Source organism: Danio rerio, chromosome 2 (genome assembly GCF_052040795.2).
Source record: "Danio rerio strain M-AB ecotype USA chromosome 2, GRCz13ab, whole genome shotgun sequence".
NCBI classification, from domain to species: Eukaryota; Metazoa; Chordata; class Actinopteri; order Cypriniformes; family Danionidae; genus Danio; species Danio rerio.
This window is the reverse complement of record NC_141022.1, coordinates 61,473,238-61,498,423: the sequence shown is the minus strand read 5'-3', so window position 1 is coordinate 61,498,423 and position 25,186 is coordinate 61,473,238. Positions and strand designations below refer to the sequence as shown.

Genomic DNA, 25,186 nt, shown 5'->3' with positions numbered 1-25,186 from the left:
AAAATATAGAGGGAGTCTTATAATTCAGGAGGTCTAAGCTGTATATAAATATACAAACACAACAAATGAAGCAAAGCGAAGAGAGAAAACCCATTGCTCTTTAACATTGCAGTTCTTGTCTCTCATGCTCATCAAATGTATTTCTGTTTTCCTCTCTGCGCATCTTTATTCATGCTCTCAGTATTTTTCATTGCTTCTCTCTGTATTGGTGGTCTGCTTCTCTGAGTCTCCAGCTGTCGGTTTTGTTGGCTGGACTCCAGTATTGGACAGATGGCTCTGTAATTGGGAAAGAGTCTCTCTCGCTCCTCATTTCTCTCTCTCTCTCTTTCTTGTGTTCATGCATCTTCTTCAGCTTTATTTCTGCTTGATGCTTTTCTTTGGCTTCTTTCTCCATCATTGACATCAGATCGCTGGAACACTGCTTATATTTCACCTCTTTGTTGTGTTTAATTGGCTTGTAATTTGCTGGTGTTTATAATATTAACACTCTTTCACAGTTAGACAGGCGTGCGTTGTTGTTGTTTCCTTCTTTTGTTTCGTGTTTTCGTGACGTCTTTGTGTGCGATTACCTGAGGAAAAAAGAAGTCCATTAAAATTGTTAAATTTCTCAATAAAGAAGTCGTCTTTAATAATAATAAAAAAAGCTCTTTTCAATCACATGTTTTAAATTGGGTGCTTTATTATTTGGCAAAAACAGCTGGAGATTTTGGGCAACAAATGCTAGTTAATAAATTTATTATGATTCATCCTTAATGTCAAGCATATTGTAATATTTTTTTAAAAAGTGTAAAATTATTGATTTACTAGTGAAAATACACATTGTATATATTTTATTATTATTGTTATATCTGATTATTATTACTGTTGTTACTATAATTATTACTATTATTATTATTATATAATCACTTTTTTTTTAAAAAGATTTTATTTGTATTTTTTATTTGTATTAATAAAACCCCATTAAAAGGTTGTTTTGGCAAGTAACTTAATTTTTTTGTATTTATCTTGTATTTAATTTTTCACCCGTTATATTCTTATTATTATCATAATTGTATGTAAATATACTGCTTTTGGCTATTTCGTCGGTCTATTTTTTTATTCATTTATATTTCAGTTATAGTATTAAATATATTATGATTCATCCTTGATGTCAAACATACTTGAATATTTTTAAGCAAGTGGAAAATTATTGATTTACCAGTAGAAATACGTGTGGTATATTATTTATAATTATATAATATTATTATTGTTTTATTACTATTATTATTATTATATAAGCACTTTTGTTTTTAATATTTTATTTGTATTCATTTATTTTTCAATTTAACTTGTTTTAGTATATTAAACTAAATGAATGTCATTTTTGGCAAGCTTTTTGTTATCAGTGTTAACAAACAGTTGTGGTTTTTAAACTGTACCTAATAAAGTGGCCGGTGAGTGTGTGTGTTATATATGTATATGTGTGTATATATATATATATATATATATATATATATATATATATATATATATATATATATATATATATATATATATATAATATATGTGTGTATGTGTATGTGTGTGTGTGTGTGTGTGTGTGTGTGTGTGTGTAGTATTATTCAGTAGTGTTAACTTAGGTCGCAGGCCTTTATCCTGTCAGGGTTATTCTGGCTCTTCTGTATGTTTTTATTTTAGTCTGCGTCCTAATTTTGGACTTTCCCTTGAGTCAGGATTGGTTCTCTGATCTGGGATGAATGTTTCCTAATTTAATGCACATGCAGACATTCTGTGGCTGAAGCAAAACCACATCTTCTGGATGATCACGTCACATGCAAGAGCTCAATACAACTTTTCCTTTCCTCTATATTCAGGCGTATCCAGGCTCTACTGGTGACGATTATAACCAGGACAGCGCCGGATACCCCGGATCCAAACCTGGAAACCTTTATCCAGGCTTTTTTAATGTCCAAGGTTTGTACAGACTGGAAATTTTAGGAATTTTTTATTTTATTTTATTAAAATGTATTTTTATTGTATTTTAATTTATTATTTATTTTATATTTTATTTTTATTTATTTATTTATTTATTTTTTGTCCCTTTTAAAGTTATTATGGTTTCTAGATAGCTACATTTACTGTTTATTAATTTAGTTAAAACATTTAATTTTCATATATATATATTTTATTTTTATTTGAATTTATTTATATTTAAATTTAAAAAAATATTTTATATGTTTTGTTTGTTTTGTTTATGTTTATCTTTTTCCTTTTAAAATTATGATGTATTTGCATTTATTTTTATCTGAATTTATTTACGTTTTATTTGAATTTATTATTATTATTTATTTTTTATTTATTTATTTAGTAGTTCTATCTCTTTTCTCCTTTTAAAATGATTATGATTTCTAGATTGCTGTGTGCATTTTATGTAAACATTTAATATTTATTAATTCACTGAAAACGTCATGAAAACATTTGAATATTTGAATTATATTTTACTTGCATTCATTTTTATTTGAATTTATATATTTTTTTATTTATTATTTATTTTATATTTTATTATGTTGTAGTTATCTCTTTTTTCCTTTAAAATGATCATAATTTATTTACTTTTTCTATTATATTTTAATAGAATTTATTATGGATTTTATATTGATTTATTTATATAATTAGTAGTTTTATATATTTTTTTCCTTTTAAAATGTTTATGATTTCTGGATTGCTGCATGCATTTTTATGTAAATTTTATATATTTTTATTAAATTTTGAAAGCTTAATCAAAACATTTACATATTTAATTCAGTTTGTGTTTCAGTGTAATTCTAGTTATCCAAAAGCCTAAAACTAAAAACATTTTTTACTTAGACATATTATATATTCAGTGCACTGTATACTTATATAAAAAAATGTGTCCAATATTTATAAATCTATTTTTTATTTTATTTTATTTTTTCCCTTTCAATATATTTCTAGATTGCCACATGCAGTTTTATATAAACATTTAATATTTATTAGTTTAGGGAATTTCATTCAAACATTAAAAAAATTGTTTCAGGTTGTGTTTGTGTAATTATGGTTATTAAAAAGCATAAAGCTAAAATCATTTTTACTTAAATAGACTAATTATACAGGGAACAGAATAGTTAATAAAAAATGTTTTTTATATTTAGTTATTTTGTAGTTTAATTACTTTTTTCCTTTCAATGCAATTATGATTTATAAATTGCTGCCTGCATTTTTATATAGCATGTATATGTTTATATAACGTTTAATATTTATCACTTTAGTGAAAACTTTTTGAAAACATTTGATTCCCACTGTGTTTCAGTGTAATTATAGTTATGTAAAGGCATAAAACTAAAAGCATCTTTCTTAGATAAATAGATAGATTGCATATACAGTGCACAGCATAAATGATTACACCCTATTTTGAACATTAATATTTGTAAAAACAAAACTGGTTCCGCTTTATATTGAAGAAAGTAAACAAATATTGCTGTAGATAGTAATGATGATGGTAATAATAATAATATTAATAAAGTGAAATTTTTACATAGTGTCTTAAAAAGTAGCATCTCAAGGCACTTTACAGACATATAAAATGTGCAGCAGATAGGAAATATAAAAAGTCGGGCTGAAATTATATATAAATTGTAATGTTATGCCAAATGTTTAGTTTAATAGGAAAAATATTACATTTTTGAGAATCTAAAATATTCAATTTGTAAATATGCAAACAGGAAATATTTTAAAAAAGGCTGAAATTATAAATTAATTGTCTCAAATATTTAGTTTTAATATACAAATTAATAATTTTTTATGTCCAAAAAGTAAATATAGAAAGGCTGAAATTATAAACTAATTGATGTTATGTCAAATATTTAGTTTAATAGACAAAATATTACATTTTTGAAAATAGTATATATATATATATATATATATATATATATATATATATATATATATATATATATATATATATATATATATATATATATATATATATATATATATATATAATATATAACATATAATCAGCTAGGAAATATAGGCTGAAATTTGTCAGGTTTTTGTTAAATATTAAGTTGATTGCTTAATGAGATTAATAATTAATCACATAATATGATTGATAAATGTAATAATTCTTATGTGTTTATTTTATATCTATTTAAGATCAGTATTTTCTTTAAGCTGTTGTCTTGTGGATCTCGTTTTTGTTGTTCTGGTCTTGAATCTGGTCTTGTTTTTATGTCTTCAGAAGGACTTCCAGATCATTGGGGTCAGTCTGGATATCCTCCGGTCATGAGCAACTTCATAAACCCACAGGTGAGCTCATCTCTGAATGTGTTTTGGGGATTAAATTCAAGTTTCTAAAATACCCGCATGATCTCAGATTCATTTGGTCAAAAAATATCTCCTAATGGAGTCATCTGGATATTTTTTCCCATTCTGATGAGCCAGAAACCGCAGAGAAAAATGCAGTTAATTACTTTAGAGCTTCATGTGGAAAAGCAATCAAACATTCCTGATGCTGAACCAGCGGATGAGAAATACTACATATACGAGGGTCAAAGACGAGACGTTCTGTTATGGCCAAATATATTCAATTCGTTAATTTTTACGGCCAATAAAATACAAAAACACACACGATGGTTCTGTTAAATGCTTGATTCTGATTGGCTGATGAGCATTCTAAGGTGTGCTATTATTTTCAGCTAAAGTAGTTCCGGCAGGTTTTGAGCGCATTAGAGCTCCATATCAATGCGCTAAATGATTATCAGATATTTCACAGCTGCAACAGTCAAAAATCACATTTAGGCACAACAGAAGGCTTTGGAGGAGATGAGGTGTGGAAGAAACAAGGGCTGAATTACTTTAGTTATTAGCTTATTACGTTAATTAAAGTGCCCCTGTTATGCATTATAAAAGGTCATATTTTGATTTTGGAGGTCTCCCAACAACAGACTGATATGTATGCAAGGTCAAAAAACACTTTCATTGTCTTATTGCATTTATTTTTACTGAATTTTCCCAGCAACTCCCATATGATTTGTTCAGAGATTCATTTGTTCTTAAGTCTGTTGTGATTGGTCGACTGGGTTCAGCACAAGACTGAGAGAAACGCCCACCACGGCTATGAAGTAGTCGGAGCACAGAGTATATGTGTGAGGCCAACACAGGAATGCAATAAAGTAATGCATTTAAACACCAGCATATTACTCTATTCTTAACCCCAAATAATAACTACAACACACAGCAGTATTAATCCACACAGTGGCAAAAGTTGAACTATTTTGAAAATTGATCGCGCCATGTGTGTGTGTTGAAACAGCTATAGCAAAGACAAACGACAGAAGATTTTGAGCACAAAACGTATTTAAATTGGTAAAGAAAGAAGCACTCGACGTGTTTTCAACGTTGTTTTGGACGCAATATGTGAAGAGCCCCATACAGATTTAACCTGAGAGATACAGTACAAGCACTGATCTATAATAGATACGTGATTACAAGTTACAGCACACTATTAAATACATATTTTGCAAACTACAGAAAACCAGGCAACAATCTTAGCAGGAAAACTATATTCACATGCTGTTTGACACCTCATAACGTGTTGCAAAAACAATGCAACGCTACCAATGACAATTTATAGTGCAAAACAAATGCATCGTTAACAGTGTTAATTTTGTTAATGCAACATAAGCACAGGCTAATTTTACTGCAAAATAAATGCAGTTGACATATGATCGTGGCACGCTCTACTAAGAATTTAACAAATATACAAATATTTTTGTGCAAAATGGGAAGTTATTTCATAATAACACACAAAAGACAAATGCTATTGACCTTATTCTAAAATGCGAACGTGCGCCTGTTTTCGTGATTGTCTTTGAACTTCCGATTCAGTCGCCTCTGGGAGAAATGACTAGGAATAATAAACGGCAGAAAACGGTCAAACTACTTGCTCTACAAACAAATGTTTGCATGATTATACAGACCAAGTAGAATAATATAATAGGAAAATATCAAATTGCAACATCAAGCAGCGTAACGAGCAGTTTTTAACGTCTAAAAATGAATAGAAGTGAATGAGACCGGAAGTCTCAAGCCAAAAAGATTCTAATGGCAGCGGCTACTCGTCGACGGAGAATAAGGTGAATCAGCCTGTGAATAAGTCCTGCTCAAATGCATATTTTACCGCCATAATAGTGTGGGTCAAAAAGATGCTCAATCTTGCTCAATGCCTAGTCTGTGCAACCTCTAGTAAGAAGCTAGTCCTACACACAGGAGCAGTTTGAGGACAAATGTCTGAAATACAACATCTGAACAGCGCCTGCAGCTGGACCATAAGCAGAATAATGCAATTTATGGCCATGGAATTATTAGAGCATAATGCACACCCGGGGTTATGGGCAGCCAGACAGAATCTGGATATTTTTACGCAAAATGTTGAGCATAAATGTGCAGATTTTGTGCAATAAGTAAAAGATTAAATAAAAAAAACGTTTTTACTTTAATTAAGGGTTTAAAATGCAAATTCTATTAGAATCTCTCGATTGGTAAACAAAGCAAGTCTCTAATATAATACATCTACTAAAAGGTAAAAAATATTACTTTACAGACTCTGTTGTACATAAACCATATACACATTTGCATATTAGTTGTTAATATTACTGACATTAAAAACTTAGTAAATATACAGTTGAAGTCAGAATTTTTAGCCACCACTGTATATTTTTTCCTCAATTTCTGTTTAATGGAAAGAAAAGTTTTTCTTGCAGTTTTCATGTTTGTTTGTATACTTTATAGTCCCTCAAGGGGAAATTTTCTGTGGACTCACACAGCACTTGTGACACAATGACAATTAAAAATAAGCCAACATGCAAAAGAATTACATACATTATCGGTCTGTGTTTAACAGTCTGATTGACACTGGAATAAAAGAGTGCTTAAGTCTGTTTAGCTTCCAGCAGAAAGTTCTGTATCTTCAACCAGAAGGTAAAAGATCGTAAAATGGAAAGAGTACATGACATGGGTTACTTAAAATTCTTTTCGCTTCATTCAGAGTGCATTGCTCGTAGAGTGCTTGTATACTAGTGAAAGATTCAGATCCTAATAGTTTTGTAGCAGTTCTATTAATATTGTTTTTTTTTTTTTCATATTTACAGAAAGATTGTCATACCATGTAGATAGACCAGACCTGATAACACTTTCAAACACAGCTTTATGAAATAAGTACATGATTTTCTTATCAACACCATAAAACCATAACCTTCGTAGAAAATACATAATACATAAATAAGGTAATTAGACAAGTCATTGTATAACAGTGGTTTGTTCTGTAGACCATCCAAAACCAATATCGCTTAAGGGGGCGAATAATATGGGTGTAAAACGATTAAAAACTGCTTTTATTCTAGCCGAAATAAAACAAATAAGACAAAATATTAGAGGAAATACTGTGAACAATTCCTCAATCTGTTCAACATCATTTGGAAAATATTTTGAAAAATAAAAATAAAAAATTAACAGGGGGGCAAATTAATTCAGTTTTAATAAAACTGTACGTTTACATAAGTAAATAAACCGATTCATGATGTGCTAAAAAATCTGCAGATATGTGGATGCACCAATTCCATGTGGACCTAGTTTTATGGGTAATAACTTAACATTCATTCATTTTCCTTTGGCTTAGTCCCTTTCTGGGGTCGCCACAGCGGAATGAACCGCCAACTTATCCAGCATATGTTTTACACAGCCCTTCTAACCGCAACCCAGTACTAGGAAAACACCCATACTCACTCACATTCACACACACCACTCATACACTAAAGCCAATTTAGTTGATCAATTCCTCTATAGCGCATGTGTTTGAACTGTGGGAAACCAGAGCACCGGGAGGAGAACATGCAAACTCCACACAGAAACACCAACTGACGGCGACCTTTTTGCTGACTCAATAATTTAACATCTCTTTATTAATTATTCCTTACATATGTAATATCGTATTTGTGCTGTGTGTCTGCAGAAGCGTCAGCCGCTGCCGGTGTCTCCGCAGAACTACCCTCTTCACGGCAGCGAGGTCAATTTACCCTCCAGCTTCCACTCGGTTCCTGCAGGTTACGGCGTTCCCAACCACACACCACCCATCAGCTCCAGCGAAGGCATCATGGGTAACAGCACTGAACACAGCTGCACCCAATACTAATTCAGCAACATTGTCAATTTAAGATTATCCATTGCTTAGGAAATGTTGTAGATCTTTAACCATTGACTTCTGTGGTAGGAAAAACAAACTCAAAGTTCTATAACCACTTACCGTACGTTCACACCGAAAGCGGCGAGAGCGTCAAATTAGCCGTAAGTCATTAATTTTTAATGAGAGCTGGCGGCGAGGAGCAGCGCAGCGCGTCTTCGCTGGTGTGGTTGTCAAGGAGAGTTGAAATCAAGTCAACTTTATGGTAATGAGCTATGACGCGGTCCGGGCGGCAACCAATCAGAATGAAGACGTCCACCGCTTGAGAGGAGTTCAAAGAACACAGACCTGTGAACTTTGGTTCCGACCACAGTTGTTCTTTTCATCAAGGGTTTGATGATTGCGGTCGCAGGATTTCCAATTATTTACAATGTTTTCTTACAGGATCATGCATTAAAGAAGTTACTGGCGAGTTACTAATGTGCATTAATGTTATAGATATTTATCTTAAAAAAGCGGGAATCTCACGTGACGTGACAGTACAAAACAGTAGGGATGCACCAAATATTCGGCAACCAAAATTAATAATATATTAATGTATAATTAATTAATAATATAATAATATAATTAATAATATAATAATATATAGTAAAAAGGCAGAATACATTTTGCCGAACAATGACGTTTTTAATGACGCGACCAAATAGTAACCCGCGTAGAGTTAGAGGCGCACGCTTTAAGGCTGATTTATACTTCTGCATCAAACACCGGCGTATGCTACGGCGCTGACGCATAGCCCTTCGCCGTGCCCGTCACTGACGTGCACCTCTCAAAAAATGTAACTACACGTCGCAACAACGCGTAGCGTAAGCTCTGTGATTGGTCGGCTTGGTAGCGCTGACGAGAAGCGATTGTTTACAAGTGTGGAGTCCTGTGAAGGAGCTCCGGATGGAAAGTTTTGTTTTGTGTTTACCTCATAGTTAAATTTGTTGCACGTCCGCCGGTTCCTGCCTCAAAATGAGCGAGTTTGAGCCACTTGTACATCCCGGAAGTGTTCAGCAAAAGCAAAAAACCAGAGAAGAAACTCGACACAGAGGAACATTTACACCTCACTGCCAACTAGCGTTTCAGAAGTGTTAATGCAGACCGACAGAGACAGCGCGCAGAAGTATAAATGCACAGCCACGCGCGTTGCATGCGCCGTGGGTTACACCGGTCACCTGACGCAGAAGTATAAATCAGGCTTTATGCAGCAAACATGTCAGCAGTGTTGAAGCACTTTAAAGTGTCAGAGAAAAAGGCAAAAACGGCCGTTTGCAGACAGTGTTCTGCTGAATTGTCCAGAGGAACGTTCTCTCTCTTCTTGCCCCCTTTGAGCAGATAACAAAAGAGATAATCTCATCTGTGGCAGACGTCATACAGTTACTTGCAGCACTAAAGCGTCTTTTAAACAAAGAGGCTGAAACAGACCACGGAGTGAAAACAGCTAAAAGTGCGCTCTTAGAAGCTGTCAGCGCACGATTTAGTCAGGCGGACTCAGAACCCCTGTACTGCATCGCGACTGTGCTTGATCCACGATATAGAGATCATTACTTGGATATGGGAAAAAAGCTGCGCACACGAGAAATGATCCAGGCCGAGTTGGACTTGGGAAAGCCGCTAGGTGTTGGAGGCGGTCAGGTGATGCACAGCGCAGGAGATGAAAACAGTGCAGAGAGTAAACGGGCTCGTACTACAGATGAGCCGCGCACCGACAGCCGACAGCGAGAGACTGTTTAGTGCTGCATCTCATGTCATCGATGAGAAGAAGAACCGACTTTCATGCGAGACAGCAGAGAAGCTACTTTTTATAAAGAAGAACCTGCCACTTTTCCTGAAGAAGTAGGCTAAGTAGGCTTATGTCTAGCACAGTTATTCATTTGTTGTCATCCACATTGTTTGCACTATTCAATGCACATTTGTTGTTGTAGACATACAGTTGCATTCTTTCAGCAGTCAGTTATAGGCCTAACATAGGCTATTCAAGAAGGGGGGCTTCAAAGATGGCCAAAAAAAAAATATTTTTTTATTTTACTAATTTATTTATTTTAAGTTATATTGTGCTTTGTTTGTATATTATCTGCTGGAATACTAAAAAAATGTTCAGTGTTGAATAAATATTTTTTAAATTGTATTTTTGTTATTTGATTTATTTCTCTGAAAAGCAACACAAAATAGTAAAAAGCAAATTTTTACTATTTAATTATTGTAATAGTGAAAAAATTGGCAAACTAAATGGAAAAAAATGCAAAACACCGCGTTCGGTATTTATTATTCGGCTTCGGCCAAGAATTTCATTTCGGTGCATCCTTACAAAACAGTACTGCTGCTTCAGGATATTTCAGACATATGGACACATATTGGATAAATAGAGCAAAGCCACAATACACGCAACTTGATCTTCCATTGTTATATGAATTTGATAAGAAGTGCGCAACATTTTCACGCTAGAAACATGTTTTATGCAGGAATGTAACTGATATGCTGCAACGGCTCCTTTAAATACGAGATCAGTGTAGCGAGTTTTGACGCTCTCGCCGCAGGAGCTGAAGGCAGACAGCGTTGTCGCCGAGGCGGCCAGAGCGACCTTGGACGCTCTCTCTGCTTTCGATGTGAACGTACGGTTAGAGTAAATAGTGAGTTAATTTAACTTTTGGGTGAACTGTCCCTTTAAGACCCATGGCTAATATTTCTAGTGCATTTAAACCATTAGTTGGTGTTTTTTAATGTATTTGTATTTTACGTTTTTGTGCAATAAAGACTATGCAGTGTTATTTACATACATTTGATTAATCAGCACACTTAAATACAGTTAGCCTTGCCAAATAAACTATACAAAATGGAGATTATCTGTTCTACTAGATCACAGGTGTCAAACCCAGTTCCAAAAGGGCTGCAGCTCTGCACAGTTTAGTTCCAACCCTAATTAAACACACCTGATCAAACTAATTGAGTCCTTCAGGCTTGTTTGAAACCTACAGGTAAGTGTGTTGGAGCAGGGTTGGAACTAAACTGTGCAGAGCTTCGACCCTTCAGGAATTGAGTTTGACACCCCTGTACTAGATCATTAATAATCACTGTAAAATTATGAATTCTTTCCAAATTGAGCTATTCAAGTCTGGTAAAAATATATTCCTGTCGATATACATGTATTAAATACTACTCTCACACGTTTATTTTTTGTCAATGCAGGAAACAGAGGAGCAAACGCTGGCAGCTCCGGTGCAGAGATCGGGAAAGCTCTGGCTTCGGTGAGTCTGAAGATTCAGAATAATTCATGTAATAATTCATGGTTGCCGTATGCTACAACCGGCTCAAAGTTGCAACATTAGAGAGACGATACGGACCAGGTAAATTGAAAAGAGAAATGATTTATTAGCAGAACGTATAATTAACAAAAGTATTTAAAGCAATCAAAGTCGGTATAAGTGGAAGTCAGTAGTGAAAAGCATGTGTATGGTAGTGTACTGAGCTCATGATCCAAAAACAAACTAAAATAAATCAAAACCGCCAAGCAGAGACGTCCGGCTAATCGAGCTCTTCCCTCAGACAGAATGCCGGACTCCTTATATGCACCACACAATGGGTCTCAGGTGAGATGACCCACCCACCAATCTGCAATCATCATGCAGGATCTGCAAATCACAAAAAGACACATACAAACAGGTCCCACATGGGACCTAACACCGTATTTGAAATTGCCCCCTCATATCAACCCTTATTCACTATTTCCTATAATAGTTATAGGCTGGTTTATAATTCCCCTTAGACGGATTAGATTTTGCTCTTCTCATTTAGTTCCTGTGAGGGTTGTTTAACATTCAGCGTGCTATTTTTTTCTGTCATGTTTCTGTTATGTCTGTAAGCATTACTTTTATGGAGTAAAAGTGCATTATGGGTATTTTCTAGCTGTTGTGTGTAAATGGGTATTAATGTTGCACAATATATAATTTCACCATTGCAATAATCATATCGCGAGATATGCAGTGTTGAGTCTGAATTGTAGTTGACCGGGAGCCACAGAGCACGTGTGGTTTGTAGAGTCACTGCCATGTTAACCAATATAGAGTGTAACTATATCACTTGCATGTGTTTTTAAGAGTTTAAAGCATTTAGGCACAAAAATCTATGATATTTGGTAGAGGTGTGAACCTACACTAGTCTCACGGTTCGGTTACGATTATCATGCCTCCAATTCGGTTCAATTCGATATTTCGGCGCATCACGGTGCATTGACGGTGCTTTTCATACACAGTTTTATATTTTCTTCACAGCAGCAGTTCTTGTATTGAAATGTATGAATATATTTATATTTATATACTATTTGTAGTACAATGTTGTCATTTAATACAAACAGATATATAACCTGTAACTTTAAACAAAACGAGCATTTAGCAAATAAAATAAACAAATATAAATATCCAGCTCAATTTCTGATCCTTGTCTAGTTCTCTTACACCTCTTTGATTGGTCACACCCTCAACAAAAGCGGTTGCGATTGGCTTTTGCACTCTTCAGAGATGAGTGACACTGATAAGCGGCAGGCGGCAGCGACGATCTCACAGCAGATGTATGATAGACAGGGTGGAGAAAACTCTGCAGACACGCGCTCGTTTCTTTATCCAGAAGTAACGCTGTAAAACAGCCGAGAGGAGAAGAAAAGCCACGCCAGCAGGTCAAATGGGCCACTGTGTGTGTTTGTGTGAGACAGAGAGAGAGAGAGAGAGAAAGAAATGAAGTACTTTCATTCTCTCGATCTCAGTGAAATAGGGTTTTTTTTTTTTTTTTTTTATGTCAGTGAAAGAATGATCCAGCAAACACACACAGTGAAAATGTGCACAGTTTATGAGTTTTAAGTAGTTAAAGCGCTGTAAATACTCGCGATCGTCTCCCTCGTGACAGAGCGCATATAAGGTAAATGACTTCAGTAATAACCGGTTATGATTATTACTGAACCGATACTGAATTGTCCGCGTCTGCATTGCGGTGCACCGAAGAAACGATTAATTTTGACACCCCTAATATTTGGACTATTTGTATTTAAATATTTATACAGAATTTATGCAAAAAAGCTAACTTTAATTTTTGTCTTGTTTCAACTCCAAATGTCTACATTTAAATGTGAAAACATGATTTACCTTAATTATTTAAGTATATACACACATATATATATATATATAATGTCATTTATATAGATTTTCTCAGGCTTCACAGTGGCGCAGTGGGTAGCATGATCACCTCACAGCAAGAAGGTCACTGGTTCGAGCCTTGGCTGGGCCAGTTGGCGTTTCTGTGTGGAGTTTGCATGTTCTCCTCGTGTTGGTGTGGGTTTCCTCCGGGTGCTCTGGTTTCCCCCACAGTCCAAACACATGCGCTATAGGGGAATTGATGAACTAAAACTAATAGTGTGTGAGGGTGTATGGGTGTTTCTCAGTACTGGGTTACAGCTGAAAGGGCATCAGCTGTGTAAAACATATGCTGGATAAAACATAAGCTGTGGCAACCCCTGATGAATAAAGGGACTAAGCCAAAAAGAAAATGAATGAATGAGTTTAATGTCAAATGTTATGACATTTTAGTAATTCTGCGCTTTTCCATGGTCTTTAATTATTTACAGGGTTTTCGTCGTATCTTACAAAGTATTAAAAGTTGATAAGTCAATTTAATTAAATTTAAGGACCTTTAAAAAGTATTACATTTCTATATTTTACAAGGTATTAAAATTTCTATCTGAATGCTAAAGTTTGCCTGAATTTAATCTGAATATTGGGGTGCTGTGCAGTTTATGAAATCAATGTAATCCTGCTTGTTTTGACATCATGCTGCTTTGTTTACTGCAGTAACCAAGGTTACAGTATTATTCCTGCTGTTATCAGTGTTATCAGATATAGCTGACTTTTTCCAGCCCAAAAGCTGTCCAAACCCCGACCAAATGCACAATTTTTTTAAATATTTTATTTAATTATAATAATAATACCCTTTATTTATAGGTGCCTTTCAAAGCTCTCAAGGGCACCTTACAATATGTTGCAGAAACACTATAAAAAAACAAGACAGAAGAATGATAAGCATAATTCATGAAAATTAAATAATTTTTATTTATTTAAATCGAAATTAACCTGGTTACTTTAACTATCAGAATTTTTTAACCATACAGCATCCAACACCAACAGTCAAAGAACCACAACATATCGAAACACTGCCTCCTCTCACCGACACACTGCACTTCATGTTGTAGATTGCACTACCTATTAGAGTATGTTTTGCTTTCATAATAGGGTATAAATTCGTCCCATTTGGTGTTTTAAATTCTTTTGAACACATGTAGGTGCGCTTGTCAATCAGACAGCAATTCTGTGTTTGTTCTTGTTGTCAACTGCAGAAAAAAACGATAAAGTGTCATGATAAAGCGTTGTGAGTTTAACGACAGGTGCTGCGAGATGCGTGTGGACACGAAGGGGAGTCTGATTTGTAGAGAGACAGATTTGTCTGGGGAGATTTTGATGCAATTTTCCCTCACCTCCTCTTGTGGGTGAGCCCACGCGGTTTGTGCTACTAACTGAATGGACTATGAGCAACACAGTTATGTTTTGTTTAAATTAGTTGCATATAAAATTTACATTTCAAAACCTCCTTAATGGTCTCAATCTGAGAGGGTGCTCGCTGCAGAGCCATTTGAGGAGAGCTGAGCTCCAGCGAGGGGGAGCATGAGCTGTCGCTCCTCCTCCTGTAAGCTGTTTTAATGCGTACACCAACCCCACCCCTAACCCTACCCCCAGTGACATCACTCGTAGAAGAAGTGTAAAAAAGGTGGAGCTCAAGCTCCCCCTCTCTGAAGCTCAGCTCTCCTCAAATGGCTCTGCAGCGAGCACCACTTGCAATCTGGCGACACTGGCTGTTTTTGGCATCCCCTGCTGGATCATCGTGCTTATTCAGTATATGAATACTAGGGGTGTAATGATTTATCGTGGTACGATTTATTGCGATGCAAAAATGTCACAATATGCATCTCGGCGTTTGACGATTTGATTACGATATGACGTCTGTTTTCTCTTATTAGTTGAGCTGTTTGCACGTGAGCTACGTTCCACCTGCTGTCGCACGCGAGTTCAGATTGCTTGATCTAGCAGCAGCGGTAACGTTAGCAGATGAATGGAGTTAAAATAGAAGATGGACCATCCTCTCATTCATCCAACATTTCAGTTGTACAGTCATTGCTTTAGACTCGTCTGCCTTTTGACACGCATACTGGGTCAAACATAGCCGAAGTTTTAAAGTCTTCACAGTGATTTGCATACTTTGCTCTGCGACATGGATACCTCCTAATGGTGTTGAAAGAGTCACATACTGTATTTAGAAGGTATAATTCACCCAAAAATATCATTATATGAAGACAGAATGATATTTTTGGGTGAATTATATCTTATAAATACAGTATGTGACAGTATGTGTTTGCGGCCGCAAAATCACACATGACTTGAGCTGACTGTGAGCTGTTACTACAGAGGGCGGACTACTTAATGATAGATGCACGCACGTCTACTTCAGTGAACAGAACCTGCAAAAGTTGTGAGTAACAGGTAATAAAGTAGTAAATAACATTTAGTTTGTGGCACAAAGTGTTCGATTAGGAGCTGCGTGGGAAGTATGAACAGCACTTAGCAGTGAAAATGAAAACAAAAGCGTGCACATCATAACTCTAAAATGCGATATGATTATTTAAATGATTACGACAAGCATGAACTCTTTTGAGTGCAGAGGTACACAAAAATGCAAGTCAACATGATACACTTGATAGCGCCGACATTAGCGACGACGAAGAAATGGTAAACCTGTTTAAACCACTGAAAAGAGCCACGACTGTCCTGTCTGATTAAAAGACGGCCAGTCTGTCACTCATCGTGCCCAACATGAAGACAGCCATTCATAAAAGCCTCTCAGACAGATACACATCAGTTCAGGATTATCTTATAGAACTGCTGACTACTTGGAAATGTAGATTTTTATTTTTTTTTTTACATTTTTGCACACTCAAAAAAATGCAAGTGACCAAGCAAAGCCTTAAGCTCTTACTGTTAAATTCACTTGAATAGAGAGCTATTATTAGAATAGAAAGCTATTATTATATTTGCACCTTTACTTAAATTGTTCCTTAATTTTGTCTCTGTCATTTTAATAATATTTTATAAAAAGTTTAAAATTGTTTTATTTTCCAGAGACAGGCCTGTTTGATTTATTTTCTTGAAGAAGGTTCACTTTAAATGAAAGAAGTTGAAACAAAAGAAATACATAAAAATAGTTTACTTGGTTATTTAATAACATTTTTTAATAAAATTAGCATTTCAGTTTCATTTTCAATTTTTATTACAAATATCGTGATGCATATCGAATCGTGAACATTAAATCGTGATACACATTGTATCGTGAGCTGAGTGTATCGTTACACCCCTAATGAATACTGTTTTAGTTTAGAATTAGTTTCAATCGGTACACATCAGTATTTAATAAATGAATTTTTTTTAAATGTGAATCCATCTAAAATTGTAGAATTTTTATCAAAAGGAAACCTTGAAAAACAGTTTTAAATTTTTATCTAATATATTATCATCATTATTATTATTATGTATTTTACCTTGTGTATTATTTATTTCTGTTAATGACTTTTAACTATTAGGACTTTTTTTAAAAAAATATAGAAAAGTGGTATTTATAGTGGTAACCTTGTTTTTTTTTTTTTTTGCCATGACATAGCCAGATAAGCTGAAATGGCAATAAAATTAAAACCCTCTCTCTGTTTAGTAAATGTACAGCAAGTTAAAATGTCGCCAATGTTACCGGTTGAAATCTAAAGTGGCGATGAAGTCTTAATGTGTGGAAATACCTTTTTAAATATCTTAAAAGGTATTGAGTTTCACTCTCTGATTTCTGTATTTAACCTGTTTTAACTAAACGCATGTTTCTAAATATATTTTGTGATGTTGTGTGATGAATTGATAGTTGATTCTCCCATGTCTCTTGTTGTTTTTAGATATATCCATCAGACAATAATGGCAGCAACTTCTCCTCGACGCCGTCCACTCCTGTGGGCTCTCCTTCTAATGTGGCCGGTGTGTTTTCTTCTCTTTGTACTGACTCTGTACTGCCATCTGCTGTGTGATGCTGTCAGCACAGTTTGATCTTGCTCTGCTTTATGATTTCTGCACATCTCATGCAGTGTCAGGCTTCTCTAACATCTGTGTTTGTTTGTGTTTTCAGCCTCTGCATCTCAGTGGCCCAAAGGCTCCTCTCAGCCTGCGCCATCGCCTGGTTTTGAAGCAGGATTGGCACAGGTATGTTTTTTTTTTTTTTCTGTGTAAATCATGCTGTGATTGAAGCGAGTTGCATTGATGTAACAGCATGATTTTGTGCTCATAGCTTTCCAATTGTGCTTTTTCACATGATATAAGTATCAGAGTTCCCACGCTTCTTGAAAGTGCTTGAAAACAAACACAGGCCCTTGTGCTTTGTTATTTAGTGAATTTAAAATTGATGGTGTGATTTCAGCAATTGTGTTAATGCTGTTTTTTTAAGGGATGGAGCCTTCAAAATTAGTTCATGCATTACCCTAATATATTCACCTATTAATTTTATTGTTGAAGGCAAAAGAAAATATTGTTTTTGTCAATTGATATAGATGTAAAAAATAAATCATGAGATTAAAATGAAACTGGTAACCATTAACTGCTATTGTAGAAACAGAAGAACCTATCCATGTCAATAGCTTCCCATTTTTAAAATCATTCAAAATGTTGTCTTTTGTGTTCAGCTGGAGAAATAAATGCAAGAATGTTTAGTAGACTGAAGACCGTACCAAAAAATCTTTAATTCAGAGGTTTGGTAGTCTTGAAGATTATCATGAATAAATAAATATCTCTAAAACCTCAAGTACATGCACAGGCCATGTGGTTCATTGAGTCATTAAAAAAACACAAATCATTCAGGACGGCTGATTCATTTAGAAAACAAGTGACTGTCTCATTGAGTGAATCACTGACTCATTCAGAAACAGATTCATAGAAAGCTCAGTTCTGCTCTGAGATGCAGAAATGTTCAGTTCCAGCCAGGACAATAACCGGTTTCAAGGTTTACCATGGTTTGGAAAAGTCAATGTTTTAAAACCGCTAAAATTGTCTGTAATACCGTTCCTAAGGTATTTGTAATTTTTTTTTTTATGAGTTGTAAAAAATCAGTTGTTTCGAAACTTAATAAAGAGAGCAGAAGTCAATGTTTTATTTTCATTTATAAGCCTGACTATTCTAAAATATTATTAATGTTTCGGCTGTCAGTGAATAGCAAATGAAAACGCCCCTTACCTAAAACTTGCATTATAAGAAAAAGAAAACACACTGTACAGTCGGAAGTGTAGCATGCATTCATCATGCTTTTTTGCACAGCGATGCTACTTTGAGTCCGATTAACTATACTTTAAACGGCAACTGCATTTCACAAAAGACGAAGTTAAGATGCCGTTCTTTTATCCCACGTGAATTCTATTAGGATAAACAAGAGACCAAGACCTTGAGTATGGTGAGACTGCATGAATGACAGCTTCTAAACGTGTCTGAGAGGCATCCCCTTTTTGCCCAGTGGGCCTACCTTGTGTTTTATTTGCTAATGTAAGCTATTTTTAAAAGATAAATAAAATGCATAAATCTATACATTATTTGTGTTACTTCATAATACCTATAGATCTAATAAGCTTTTTATTTAAATGGACAATGCACAGATATTGATTTTTCACATTTCGAATCTAGCAAGCTTAGCTTACAATGTTTGCAATGTTTACATCGCTCTACTTACATTAAATCTATATCCCAAATCTCAGAAATGATAGCAGATTGTTAAGATTTAATTAATGTCAGTTTTAATGCACTTGACAGATTTCATTCATTCATTTTCCTTTTGCTTTTTCCTTGGTTTATCACAGCGGAATGAACCGCCACTTACTTGACATTTATATATTTAAAATATCAGGTGGTTTGTTTAGAGTGTTTTGTGTTTGGTAAAATAATTCCTAACTGGATATTTAGTGATTTTCAACTAATTACACTATAACCTTATCATTATCTATAAAATGAAACTTCTGAACCTTAGCAGAGGAACCTGATAGAAAATGCTTGTTTACAAGAGAAGAGGGTTTTGCATCTGAACTTCATATGTAGAATTATGGGTATTTGCATGCACATGCTTTTTGGCATATACGTGCATGCATGTTGTACATGCATGCATAAATATATATACAGTGCTCAGCATACATGAGTTCACCCTTCACAAATCTCTCTTAAATGAATATTTTCTATAGGATGCTTTACAGTATTATATTTGTGCATAAACATTAGATTAGTCAGTCAAATCGGGAGCTAATCTAACAAAATAACTTGAATAACAATAACTGTCCAAATATTTGTGGCCAAAATTTATATGTCAGGGAAAAATTTTTAATTAAATTTGAAAATGTATACACAAAATATATGTTTAATATTGTTGTTTGTTACAATTTTTTTTTCAATATTTCACATGAATTTAATTGTATTATCTTTCTATTTCTAGAGATGTTCAGTGATTAAAGTGTTATTTTAATAAATATATCTGTTTAATAAATCTGTTCAAATGTGCAAAAATATATTACCCTTATTCGCTCAGAAATGGAGACGTTTTTAAATGACTGAGTACTCGTTTATGCTGGGAACTGAATATATAAATGTATGCATGCACAAATATTAAAAATGGATGTGCCTCATGTATTTTCATATGCATAAATGCATGCAGCTGTATACCAGATTGTTGTACGTTTCACAGTATTTGAGTCTCATCTAGAATATTTGTGTGTTCTCCTCAGAGTAAGCTAGATGACCGTCTGGGTGAAGCGCTGCATGTGTTGAGGAATCATGCGGTGGGCACAGATATGCAGAGTTTGCTGAGCGCTGCCATCTCTGGTCATTCGGCTGGTGCTGCGGCTCTGGGCTCCCTCAGTCAGGCCTTCGGTCTCGCCAACCGTCTGCCGGGCCTGGTGAGTGTGAACAAAACTCTGGCTTTACAGATGAAAGATATGCCTCCGGTATTATCATATTAGAGAGATTATTCACCCAAGATTTGCAAATATATATGTGATATACAGTTGAAGTCAGAACTAATAGCCCTCGTTTAAATTTGTTTTTCTTTTTAAATATTTCCCAAATGATGTTGAACAGATTCAGAAATTTTTCACAGTTTTTCTTATAATATTTTTTTCTTCCAGAGAAAGTTTTATTTGTTTCATTTCGGCTAGAATAAAAGCAGTTTTAACTTTTTAAGAACCCTTTTAAAAGGTGATATTCATACCGTATGTAATTTTTTACACATTATTTAAAGAACTGCATAATATATTTGTCACATTTTGACGTCAAAGTTTTTTTCCCAAATTTTTTTACTAATGAAATATTAAATTGACTGCTGAGCCTCTAATCAATGCTGACTAATAGTGTGCATTAATGTTCTCTGTCTAGATGTCAAATCACAGTGAAGACGCCGCAGGTTTACCGCAGTCCAGTGCTCTTCTGCAGGGACACCACACTTCCCATCAGCCTCCACCGTCCTCTCAGTCTGACACCTTCACCAGTCAGTGCTGCTTCTTTAATCATAATGCACATTAGTCTTATTCACATTCATAAACGATGAGCTTTGAGCAGGCACTTTGATGCATGAGCGTGCAACAAGGTTTTTGTATTGTAGTAGGCAATAAAAATCATGGGATTCTATCTAAGGGAATGCATGAACTGAAATAATGCAAATGCGCCTCATTTTTTAATAGTTTTTTTTACACTCTTGCATGTTTTTTTATACATCCTACAGCTTTAAACAAGCATTAAAGTACTTGGGATTGATGTTAACGGAAATGTGTGAACTCAAATAATGTTAACGCACCTTACTTTCATTTGCTTTTTTTACATTGACGCATGCTTTTCATACATCAAAAAGTTAAAACAGGCATTCAAGATCAAGAGATTGATTCCAAGGCAATGCATGAGCTAAAAAAAATCTATGCTTTTAATTGTTGCAAATCAGCAACGCCTGCCTTGAGAGGGTTAAATTGGTTTAGCCATTTGCATGGATTTAATACAATATAAAGCTTTAAAACAAAGAATAAACTTCATGAGTTTGGTTCTAATGGAATATATGAGTTCATTTTTAATAACTTTTTTACACTGTTGCATGCTTTTCATACATCATAAAGCTTTAAAACAGGCATTAAAGTTCATGAGATTGGTTCTAAAAGAATGTATTAACTGAAATAATGCAAATGCACTCCTTTTTAATTGCTTTTTTACACTGTTGCATGCATTTAATTCATCATAAAGCTTTAAAACAAGCATTAAAGTTCTTAGGATTGGTTCTAAGGGAATGCAAGAACTGAAATGATAATGCAAATACACCCTATTTTTAAAATGCATTGTAAACAGCGTCATGTCTCATGCTTTTACCACTTAAAAAATCATTTTGTGATTCATACAAGTCAGTTATGTTGGACTTGATGCATTTGGGGTTTAAGAAAAATCGAAGTATTGAGAAAATCTCCTTTTAAGTTGTTTAAATGAAGTGCTTTGCAATGCACATTACCAATCAAAAATTTAGCTTTCATAAATTTACAGTAGAAAATGCACAATATATCTTCATTTAATGTAATCTTGACTTAATTTTGACCCATACAATTAGCCAATGTTTTTGGCTATTTCTTCAAATATTCCTGTGCAACATGAGTCTGATTTTGCGCTCCAGGGTCACGTTTTAGCATCTAGAAATCACCTTTATGAGTTACAATATGTTTGGGAGTGTTTTCTGTTGCTAATCTCGTCCTGTTTCTGACTTTCAGGTCTCTCTTTGGCTCGCTCGTCTCACGCCTCCAGCTCAGATATAAAGAGAGAAGACAAAGACGACGATGAGAATCTGTCTATCGCAGATAAATCAGAGGATGAGAAGAAAGATGGAAAAAGCCGCACGAGAACGAGGTACCAGTGCAACTTCATTTCAATACAGGATTAAAAATGCAATAAGGCAAGAGTTTAGAGTAAAAAATAAGAGTCTTATTTGCAATACGTTTGCATTCATTTCAACAATAATACAGTTATATTGTTGCAATTTAAAAACAATTTCAATGTGACTATAAAGGAACTTACTGTAGCTTAGTTTTATGGTGTAAAGCTGAACTGTCAGCATCATTTCATTAGTCTTGAGTCACATGATTCTTTGCCATTCCAGATGACTTTATTAATCAGTGATTTGAGTCATGTCAGAGATGTATGGATGCAGTCCTCCAAGCTCATGATGGAGTCAGACACAATATTCATTCTGTCTCCACTGCAGCAGGACTTTATATTCTATACTGGACATTATTTCTGTTCAGTGATGAGGCTTTAGTCTAAGCAGAGTCAGACCTTACTGTCCTAATCAAATTATTAATAATCAAGACATGATCATATTTTATTGTGCTCAAATAAGCGTAATCTAGAGGCCTTTGCCTTTCATATAAGACACTTCTGATATCAAATGATCAACTAGAAGACAATTATTTGTTGTTTCTAAAACTTGAAAAGGCGACAAGACTTTTGTCTGGTAGTGTAGTTGATGAATGAAATGTTCAAAACAGCATTTATTTGAAATAGTATCTTCTGCAACATTGTAACATTTTTAAAAGTGACATGACAACATTTTGTAACATTGTATCATAATAGTTTTAACTGTTGCTTTTCATTAATTGTATGTATCTTTGATTATTAATTTAGTTTATTTTCCCATCATTGTAAACATGACTCAAACTTAAAATTGATTATAATTATGAATGTTTCTTGAATATTATTTTATATTGAATTTTATAGGGATTTCTGAAGAATCATGCGTCTCTAAAACTTGTAGTTTGATCTTGAAAATTCACCTTTACAACAATTTTTTTTTTTTTAATTTTATAGTATATTTGCATAGAAAACATTTATTTTAAACACTAATAAAATTTCACAAGTTATTTACTATATTTGATTCGATAAATTCAGCCTTAGGGAGCAAATAAACACTTTTCAAAGACAAAAATTCTGATAATTCAGTGTTCCTTCAGCGATCACTATAATATGATTATTTAGTGAACAATAACGTTTTCTGATCATCATTGGGGTTATTTTTTGTGGAATATTTTTCCCCCAGTTTAAATCTAACTTGCCTTAAACTTATGCACAACTGTTTTCAATCTTGATAATCATAAATGTTTATTGATCATCAAATCATCATATTATAATCATGTGACTCTGAAAACCAGAGTAATGATGCTGGAAATTTAGCTTTACATCACATAAATAAATTACATTTTCCAGTATATTCACATAGAAAACTGTTATTTTAAATACTAATAATATTTAGCTATTTTTGCACTATTTTTGGCCACATAAATTCAGCCTTAGTGAGCTAAAACACTTCACAAACTTAGACTTTAGAATCAGTGATCCTTTTGTAAAAACTGGACTAATGATGCTATAAATTCAGCTTTACGTCACAAAAATAAATTAAATAATATAGTATATTCACATAGAAAACTGTCATTTTAAATACTAATAATATTTAGCAATTTTTGCACTATTTTTAATTTAACAAATTCAGCATTGGTGAGCAAAAAAACAAACTTTTCATAGACAAAAAAAAAAAAAATTATAACAATTTTGTACTAATCTCAATTCTTCCACTCCCAGTGTCTTCTGATTGGTCCGTTTGATTCACTAATAATAAAAACTAATAATATTTAGCAATTTAATTGGAGTAATTCAGCATTGGTGAGCAACAAAGCCACTTTCCATAGACTTAAATAAATAAATAAACTTAATTTTGTAATAATCTCAGTTCCGCCATCCATCCAAGTGTCTTCTGATTGGTCGGTTTTTCTAACCCCTCTGGCTGTTGTTTTTGCCTGTAACTCCTCTCGCCCCTCTGTCCCTCAAGTCAAGACGAGGACGAAGACGAGGATGATGAGGATCTGCCGGTGGAGGTGAAGGCGGAGCGGGAGCGTGAGCGGCGAATGGCCAATAACGCCCGCGAGCGTCTGCGTGTGCGCGACATCAACGAGGCCTTCAAAGAGCTGGGCCGCATGTGCCAGCTGCACCTGAGCAATGAGAAACCGCAGACCAAACTGCTGATCCTGCACCAGGCCGTAAACGTTATTCTCAACCTGGAGCAGCAAGTGCGAGGTCAGTGTGTGCGGCTGACCTCAGATCAGTGTTTAGACTCGCGGAGATCCGTCTGTGGCCGCCACGCCTGACTGCGCCGCCGGGGAGGAGGATGCATTCTGGTGCATTGCTGATTTTAATGTGATAAAAGTATACCATTACATCATATTTATTACAGAAATTACTTTTATTTTGAAAAGCAAGACACTGTAGGGTTTTTTTTCCCCATGCATCTGTGCATTTTGATGTTTTGTGGGTGATTACATGTAGGGAAGAGTGTAAATTTAACATGCAGTTGTACTATCATTTTTATTTTTAAAAGACTGGGCTTACATGAAAGAAAACAATTTTATTTATAGGTAGGCATAGATAATATTTTAATCTAGATAAATATCACTGTAATCTTGGAATTAATCTAGATTAAAATGGCTCATTTTGGCATTCAGAATATGTGTGCTACCCAAATAATGACTTTTCTCAAGCCAGGTGGCGCATTAGACCAGGGGCTCATCTCAGGTTCCCAAAATGCATCACAAACTGCTTGAGAAACTGTTCTACTCTGATAATTAGTGATAAAAATAAATGATGTTCAGTAAGATGTACTTGTGTTCACTAACTGTTTATTCAGTTAAACAAGGATGTTGAGCTGTAGGCCTACATAAGCTCCAAACAGCCATTTTTGATCACCTTAATGTCACCTGTTAAGTCATAACTGAACTAAACAGAAATGCAATTAAGACGTGGAGTA

The 25,186-nt window shown here is 34.4% G+C and overlaps 1 protein-coding gene across 6 annotated transcripts in view; it reads left to right on the top strand.

The window, feature by feature from the left end:
* The window catches only part of tcf3a (transcription factor 3a), an 83,752-nt gene that overhangs the window by 42,943 nt on the left and 15,623 nt on the right, over positions 1-25,186 (top strand). For 3 of the 6 annotated variants that reach the window (XM_087238779.1, NM_131094.2, NM_001441398.1), the window contains 10 exon segments: positions 1,854-1,953; positions 4,241-4,308; positions 8,012-8,156; positions 11,411-11,469; positions 17,247-17,325; positions 17,474-17,547; positions 20,097-20,267; positions 20,743-20,854; positions 22,107-22,242; positions 24,215-24,459. In XM_087238779.1, coding sequence (XP_087094905.1) covers positions 1,854-1,953; positions 4,241-4,308; positions 8,012-8,156; positions 11,411-11,469; positions 17,247-17,325; positions 17,474-17,547; positions 20,097-20,267; positions 20,743-20,854; positions 22,107-22,242; positions 24,215-24,459 — 1,189 coding nt within the window. 6 annotated transcript variants of the gene reach the window in all.